This window comes from Dipodomys ordii, unplaced genomic scaffold, assembly GCF_000151885.1.
Source record: "Dipodomys ordii isolate 6190 unplaced genomic scaffold, Dord_2.0 Scaffold81, whole genome shotgun sequence".
In the NCBI taxonomy this organism is placed as follows: Eukaryota; Metazoa; Chordata; class Mammalia; order Rodentia; family Heteromyidae; genus Dipodomys; species Dipodomys ordii.
The window spans coordinates 1,553,134-1,561,327 of record NW_012267297.1 but is presented as its reverse complement, the minus strand read 5'-3'; the positions used below and the strand labels follow the sequence as shown (position 1 = coordinate 1,561,327).

At 56.2% G+C, this 8,194-nt stretch overlaps 2 protein-coding genes across 2 annotated transcripts in view; both read left to right on the top strand.

The window, feature by feature from the left end:
- Wbp11 (WW domain binding protein 11) overlaps window positions 1-2,338 on the top strand; it is a 38,155-nt gene extending 35,817 nt beyond the window's left edge. Inside the window, exon 10 of the mRNA XM_013025045.1 lies at window positions 2,258-2,338. Coding sequence (XP_012880499.1) covers window positions 2,258-2,338 — 81 coding nt within the window. The remainder of the gene's footprint in view (window positions 1-2,257) is intronic.
- A 2,268-nt stretch (window positions 2,339-4,606) lies between these two features.
- Window positions 4,607-8,194, top strand: part of Gucy2c (guanylate cyclase 2C) — a 49,051-nt gene continuing 45,463 nt past the window's right edge. Inside the window, exons 1-4 of the mRNA XM_013025044.1 lie at window positions 4,607-4,835; window positions 5,574-5,686; window positions 6,945-7,009; window positions 7,957-8,175. Of these exons, the coding sequence (XP_012880498.1) occupies window positions 4,607-4,835; window positions 5,574-5,686; window positions 6,945-7,009; window positions 7,957-8,175 (626 nt within the window). The remainder of the gene's footprint in view (window positions 4,836-5,573; window positions 5,687-6,944; window positions 7,010-7,956; window positions 8,176-8,194) is intronic.

The following is an 8,194-nucleotide window of genomic DNA, read 5'->3' as shown; positions in this document are numbered from 1 at the left end:
GAGAAGTCGGGGTGACCCCCGACCCCGGGGTGGGCCAGGAGAAGTCGGGGTGACCCCGGACCCCGGGGTGGGCCAGGAGAAGTCGGGGTGACCCCAGGCCCCAGGGTGAACCAGAAGTCGGGGTGACCCCAGGGTGGGCCAGAAGTCGGGGTGACCCAGGGCCCCAGGGTGGGCCAGGAGAAGTCGGATTGAGCCCAGCCTCCAGCCATCCCAAGAACCAGCACTTGCAGAAGTACCCAGGCCACCAGAACCTTCTCCCGCCTCAGCCCTGCAATTTCTGCCTTCCAGGGGTAGGAGGAGGGGGCCCCCCACCCCGGCCTGCAGCAGTGGGGCCCGATGCCCCCCCCCACTTTTCCTCCGAGGACCAGGGCTGCAGAAGCTTCCAGATATAGATAGGACGGAGGAGTGGAATCAGGCAGGAGAGGAAATGGCTAAGAGCAGTAAACAGCCAGGCCGGAAACACCAAGGCCAGGCCCCAAATGGACCTTCCGGCTTTTTCTTTTGTCTTCTTGTTGTTGTTTGTCCTGGGACTTGAACTCAGGGCCTGGGCGCTGTCCCTGAGCTCTTTCGCTCAAGGCTGGAGCTCTACCACTTAAACCACAGCGCCACTTCTGGTTTTCTGGTGGTTCATGGGAGATCAGAGTCTCACAGACTTTCCTGCCCTGGCTGGCTTTGAACCGCGATCCTCGGATCTCAGCCTCCTGAGTGGCTGGGATGACAGGCAGGAGCCACCAGCACCGGGCCCACTTGTTTGTTTAAATCTATTTTTTGCTTTCATAAAAGCGAACTAAAAGACACTTTGTGTGGCACATAATCATGTCCTTACCAATTCAGAACCCCAAGTTTTTTATTTGGCGGTGGAACAGAGGGTTTTCTCCTCCCGGTCCGGCTGGCTGTGTGTCTGCTCTTTTTATAGCTCGTTTATGTATTTATGGCCCATAGTTTTTTATTCCCTCCCACACTTCCTCCTGTCCCTCTGTGAACTCATTTTCATTTCAGGTCATCTCCCCCCGGCTCTCCACACCAGCTCCAGCCCCCAGACTCAGTCATCCAGTTTGACTGGAAGGCGGCGGAGCTTTAGAATAATCCAGAACTCCAAAGGCGGGCTGCCCACATGCAATGCGTGGGATCTTCTACCAAAAGAGTTTCCTTCCTCTATAAAACAAAGATATAGGATCATTAAGAAAAAAAAATCTTCTGAGCTACAGTTGGGAAGATCAAACAAGAAAATGTCTCTAAGGGAAACGGTTCAATGTTCACTTCCCAGCAGGTGCTCAATTAAAAAGGCAGAGAAGCTGGGCATGGTGGCTCCTGCCTGTCATCCCAGCTACTCAGGAGGCTGAGGTCTGAGGATCATGGTTCAAAGCCAGCCTGGGCAGGAAAGTCCGTGAGACTCTGATCTCCAAAGAACCACTGGAAAAACAGAAGTGGTGCTGTGGCTCAAGTGGTAGAGCACCAGCCTTGAGTGAAAGTGCTCAGGGACAGCGCCCAGGCCCTGAGTTCAAGTCCCATGAGCAACAAAAAAAACAGAGAGAGGAGAGCCCAGAACTGGCACAAAAGACAGACTGATGAAAGAAAGAAAGAGAGAGAGAGGAAGGAAGGAAGGAAGAAGATAGATGATAGGGTTTTTTTTTTGTTTTCTTTTGTTTTTATGGTTGCTTTTTGTTATTGTTGTTGGTCACTTGTTTTTTGTTGCTTTTTGTTGTTGTTGGTCACCGGGTTTGAACTCAGGGCCTGGGCGCTGTCCCTGAGCTCTTTCACTCAAGGCTGGAGTTCTACCACTTGAGCCACAGCGCCACTTCCATTTATTGGTGATAAGAATCTCACGGACTTTCCTGCCTGGGGTTGGTTTTGAATCACGATCCTCAGATCTCAGCTTCCTGAGCAGCTGGGATGAGCCATTGGCGTCCAGCTTAGATATTTTTTAATATAGGTATTAAGATGGTAATATATATTATTTTTTGGGGGGGGGTCTGGTTGTGGGGTCTGAACTCTGGGCCTGGGCGCTGTCCCTCAGCTCTTCAGCTCAAGGCTAGCGCTCTACCACTTGAGCCACAGCGCCACTTCCAGCTTTTTTTTTGCTTATGTGGTGCTGAGGAATCGAACCCAGGGCCTCATGCATGCAAGGCAAGCACTCTACCACTGAGCCACCTTCCCAGCCCGGTAATGTATATTATTTATATTCCTTTTTCTTTGTATTTGAGTCCAAAGCACTGGACACTTTGTCTCTCTGCCTCATCAGCCCCCTGCACCCCAGGGAAATGAGGTCATTCTTTTCCGGAGGAAATTCAGATTCACAGATGCAACCCAGCGCAGCACTTCCTCCCTGCTGCCCTGAGGCAGGGCGGGTGCCATCCGTCCCTGCTTGGGTCAGAGCTTGGCCGCCCCCCGTGGGAGGCCTCACACCTAATGGCCAGCCTCAAGACGGTCCAAGACCACCTTCCCGTCCCCCTCCGCTAACCCCGTCTGTGGAGAGGCCCGGCCTGGCCAGTGCTCAGCCCCCACGCACGGCCCACCTGCCCCGTGACGCCACACAGCTGCGCCCCTCCCCACCTGGGGCACCTCTCCTCCAGCACCCTTCTTCTGTCCCTCTCCAAATCCTTGCCAGGGGACCCGGGAACCACCGGTGCTGCTCCGAGCTGCCATCTCCTCCCCCTCCCCGCTCCCGGAGTTCTCGAACTCAGCGGACAGTTCTGCCAGCCACCTAGCTGGGCAGATCAGGGAATCGTTTTTTTTTGGGGGGGGGGCCGGTCATGGTGCCTGAACTCTGGGCCTGGGCGCTGTCCCTCAGCTCTTCAGCTCAAGGCTGGCACTCTACCACTTGAGCCACAGCACCACTTCCGGCTTTTTGTTTTTCTTTCTGCTTCTGTGGTGCTGAGGAATTGAACCCAGGGCCTCTGGCATGCAAGGCAAGCGCTCTACCACTGAGCCACCTTCCCAGCCCCAGATCAGGGAATCTTAATCCCGCCCGAGCCCCCAGACCAGTTGAATACCAAGCCCCTGTGTGTGTGCAGGTGTACACGTGCGCGTGCATGTGTGTGTGTGTGTGTGTGTGCGCACCTGGGCCGTCTCTAAGCTTTTCTCACCCAAGGTGGGTGCTCTACCACTTGAACCACAGCTCCACTTTAGGCTTTAAAATGCATATATATATATATATATATATATATATATATATATATATAGTGATGACAAAGGTGACATGCAGAGGGGTGACAGTGACATCAGTCAGGTCACTCACTCATGAGCGCATGTCTCTGTGGACCCTGCCCCCCCTTCCCTCGCTCTCTCCCCCAGGTTTTCCCTCCCGTCCCCACCCACCAGTGGTAGAGTTCATTCTCCACCTGGTGTCCAGTGAGGACCCCGGCTGCCTTGGTTTCCTCCTCTGTCCCCCCATTTCTGTGCCCCCCTCCCAGAGACAGAGAAACCCACTCATGAGACAAAAAGAAAAACAAAGACAACGTAGAAGACAAAACTCTCTGGTTTCCATTTCCTGGCATCCATTTGGGCCAGGATTACTTAGGCCTCGCCCCTTTGTGCTCCTCCTTGGGTCTCTATGTGGATGCCTAGAGTTTGGGCTTTATTTTATGTTTTGCTGGCTCATTGGAGATCAGAGTCTCACAGACTTTCCTGCCCGGGCTGGCTTCGTACCGCAATCCTCAGACCTCAGCCTCCTGAGCAGCCGAGTGTGGTCCCACACTAGCCTAAGCCATCTTGTCCAAATCCATCTGCTCCACGGATGGACAGACGTCCATCCTGATCACCTGCAGGTGACTCCAGGGCCCAGCCCTGCCTACTCTTCTGGAATCTTCTATGGCGACTGGGACTCCTGGTGCTCACCCTGGTCCAGATTATCTCCAACAGGCCATGTGCCTTCCTACCCAGTGGCCCAACCCAGGCCCAGTAGAGCCTCCCATCCTCCTCAGTCTGCTTCCCCCGGCCTTCTAGAACATTCATGGGATACCACCATGAGCCCAGACCCCTTCCAATTTTGTTTCCCACCGTGGAGTACAGGTTTGGGGGTTTGTTTTTTTTGCTCGTGAATCCGTCGGCTGCCTCCAGAGAGAACTCCTCCTGCCTGGAAAGTTCCGGCGTGATACCTGGCTGACAGCTAAGCCTCCCTATGGACAGACAGACAGACAGACAGACGGTCCTGTCGGTACCTTCCCTATGTCCTTTAACCACAGCAGCCGCACCCGGCCGTGTTCCGTGTTCCCGGCCTCACAGCCACTTCCCCTTTCCCTCCCCTCCTCCCCCCCTCCTCCCTCCCCTCCTCCCCCCCCCCCAGCTCACCTGTCACCACCTGAGGTTCTTTTATGGGGTGAGGCCCAAGGCCGGGGCGGGGGGGGGTGCCTCTCAGTTTATGGCTGTGACCTTTCTCTGCACAAACACACCGGAGTGAACTTTGCTTCTGTGGATTGCCGGGCCGGCTGGTGCTCCAGGCAGGGTCTGGTGGGGTCCAGGCCCAAAAGGATTGTGGAGGTCGGGGTCGGGGGGTACTACAGGCTGTCCAGAGGGATCTCCTAGATCGACGAAACACCAACAAGCCGGTGGCCGGCGGGGGCCGCTGGGGCAGGAGGCAGGGACATGGTGGTGGTGTGAACCAGCTATGGAGCGGCCTCTCTTAAGCCCGGCCCTGTGGGGTTGGTGGCTGTGGCTGCTCTGCCAGCCAGGCCTGGCATTCTGGGGTTCACAGCTGAGCCGGAACTGCCACAATGGCAGCTACCAGATCAGCGTGCTGATGATGAACAACTCGGCCTTCCCTGAGTCCCTGGACAACCTGAAGGACGCCGTGAACGCCGGCCTGGACGTGGTGAGGGTGCGGCTGCTCGAAGCCGGTGAGTCAGCACCCACCCCCCGCTTCCCCCCAGGGGGCCGGGGCTCCCTCATGGGGTTCATTCTCATGTTACCCTCCCTCGGCTCTGGGAAGGAGTTCAGGGAACCCTGGGATCCCCCCCACACCGAAAGCTGGGTCTCGGAAGCCTCACCTGTCCTTCCCAAGATCTGGGTGACCGCAAGGCCCACGCCCCCCAAATGGGGTGATGGGGGATGAACCCCACACAGGGGCCCGGCCCACGTGGTGAACACACAGCAAATTTTAGCTTCTTTTATTATTTTTATGCTTTTGGGGGGTGTTCTGATCTTCCAGTACAAAGGGCTCTGTGGTGTCTTTTAAGCGTCTAGATACATGTATGTTTAATAACAATTTTTATAAGGAGATGTCTAATGCAGGAAGAAAGGGGAAAATCAAACGGTCTGGGATGGTTCCCAGCCACCTGTGTGTCGCTTTGATGTTTCTGCTCAGCTTCTTGCATCTGTTTTTGTTTTGTTTTCTTTTGGTGCTGGTCCTGGGGCTCGAACTCGGGGCCTGGGCGCTGTCCCTGAGCCTTTTTTTTTCTAATCAAAGCTGGCGCTCTACCACCTGAACCACAGCCCCGCTCCTGACCTTTTATTTTTTTGGTGGTTCCTCGGAGATCAGAGTCTCCAATGAACACCAGAACCCCCCCCCCCCGTCCTGCGGGACTCACGCTGACTCCCTCCTCCCCTCCGCACCCTCCTTCCTGGGGGGGCCCCAGGAATCCAGGCAAAGGTGAATGCTTCCTTCATGTATTCGGACGGCCTCATCCACAACTCCGGGGACTGCCGCAGCAGCACCTGTGAAGGCCTGGACCTGCTGCGGGAGATCACGGTGAGCCCCCCCCCTTGTCCCCCCCAACTCCACCCGTCCCCGCCCGGGACCGCAGCCCGCACCCCTGCAGCCGCTTAGAGACACAGCCTGGAGCCACGCCCCTTCCAGAAGCATCCAGGGGAAAGGTGTTCCTTTAAATTTTCATTTATTTTTTTAAGATGTCAGGAACAACCTGGCTGCCTGTGGCATCCTCCTTTGGGAAAGCCAGGAGGAGACATCTTTAAAGAAAAAAATATAGATAGATAGATAGATAGATAGATAGATAGATAGATAGATAGATAGATAGATCGATAGATTTCAGAGCTGGGGGCTCACACCGGCCATCCCAGCTACTCAGGAGGCTGAGATCTGAGGATCCTGGTTCAAAGCCAGACCGGGCAAGGAAAGTCTGTGAGACTCTTATCCCCAATGAACCAAAAAAACAAAAAGAGCCAGGAGTGGAGGAGGTGTGGCTCAAGTGGTAGAGTGCCAGCCTTGAGTACCAAAGCTCAGGGACAGCGCTCCGGCCCTGAGTTCAAGTCCCAGTAGCAACACCCAAAAATTAAAACAAAGTTGTATTTTGGGGCCTGCAAGATCACAAGTGAGCGGCCTAGCAGTAACCTGAAACCTCACCTTAAAGTTGTTCCTGAAATAGGACAGGGTAAACTGAGGAAGGCTCTTGCCTGCATCCCTATACCCCTTCCCCCCATGACCAGTAACCCCAGCCCTCACTAGAGCCCAGAGCAGGATGAGATGGTATGTCCCAGGGAGCAGAGAGGGCCTTGTTCTGGAAACTTCCTCCATCATTTCCTGTGGGCCGGCAGGTCAGGATGAGCAGCTGATTGTGTGTCTGAGCAGATGAGAGTGGGGGGCCGATGGATCGTCGGCCCCCACCGGCCCCCTCCTCTAACCAGGTCATGGGTGAGCCAGACAACCACTGGAGCACCAGATCCACAATCTCCCTGGCTCTCCCCAAATCAGAACCGCCCCCTCTCCCTCACCATCTTCAATTCACTCTTTCCCTCCGTTTGGTGCTACGGACCCAGTGTCTGTCCCTCCTCTTATCTTCCCACTCGGCCCTGGATGAGGAATCCTCTTCTTGGCGAGCTGACCCATGCACCACCGCCCCCCCCACCCTCCTGCTCTCCCCAGCCCTCCGCCCGGCCTGGCCCCAGCCCCGGCTCTCCGTGCTCTGCCCTCGGACCCCTGGACGGCCCGTTTGTTGGGTTTGTGGAGCTTGAGGCCTCCGGGTGGCCTTGTTTTTTTTTTTCTCCCGCAGAGGAGAAACCAGATGGGCTGTGTGTTGATGGGACCTTCATGCACCTACGCCACCTTCCAGATGTAGTAAGTGTCCTGCGGTGTGGTCACCATTGTCGGTCTGTGATGACTGGGAAGGGACGAGGCTCTGTGCCCGGCAGCCACCTACAGTCTAGGCAGGGTAGGGAGGGGACATGGGGACCCTGTGTGTTGTCATCGGTCTGTCAGGGCGCTGGTCTGGACACCAGTGAGTGACAGTCCACCAATTGTCATCTGAGTGGGAGACAGCCATTTTAGTCAGTCCCTGGGCTTGAACTTGGGGCCTGGGCGCTGTCCCTGAGCTTCTTTCACTCAAGGCCGGTGCTCTACCACTTGAGCCACAGCTCCACTTCTGGCTTTTTCTGTGTTGTGGTGCTGAGGAATCGAACCCAGGGCTTCGTGCATGCGAGGTGAGCACTCTACCACTGAGCCACCTGCCCAGCCCCAGTCCGTGAGACTCTGATCTCCAAGGACCCACCAGAAAACCAGAAGTGGCGCTGTGGCTCAAGTGGTAGAGCACCCGCCTTGAGCTGAAGAGCTGAGGGACAGCGCCCAGGCCCTGAGTTCAAGACCCAGGACCAACAAGAAATAAACAAACAAATAAATAAATAAAATCAAAGTTCTTCACCAGATGCCTTTATGAGGCCAGAGAAAGCCATGCACGTATATTCTAGAACATGCTTTCTCCAGTTTGGGGGACCCAGCCCCCCCATGCCCCACCCCGAGTCCCGGCCACCACAGCAAGGGTCCCCCAACACAGGCTTCGACAGTTCACGGACTGGCCTGGAGATGCCTGTCCCCAGGCCTGGGGGAGGGGGGAACGCCTCTCCCAGGATGGATCATTCTAGAACAAATCAAAGTCTCCCACCAGGAGAGGACTCCTCCCCCCAGGGACCCTGGGGCCGGGCGTCACCCCCTGCACCACATGCAAGAAGAAGCAGGGTGGTCGAGTTGGGGGTGCACCCCCGTCCTGATCCCGCCCTCCCCCCGCACAGCCTGGACACGGAGCTGGGCTACCCCATGCTGTCCGCGGGCAGCTTCGGCCTATCCTGCGACTACAAGGAGACGCTCACGCGCCTCATGGTGCCCGCGCGGAAGCTGCTGTACTTCCTCGTGGACTTCTGGAAGGCCCAGGACCTGCCCTTCAAGACCTTCTCCTGGAACTCGTCCTACGTCTACAAGGACACCTCCGACTACGCCGAGGACTGCTTCTGGTGAGCAGGGACCCCCCCC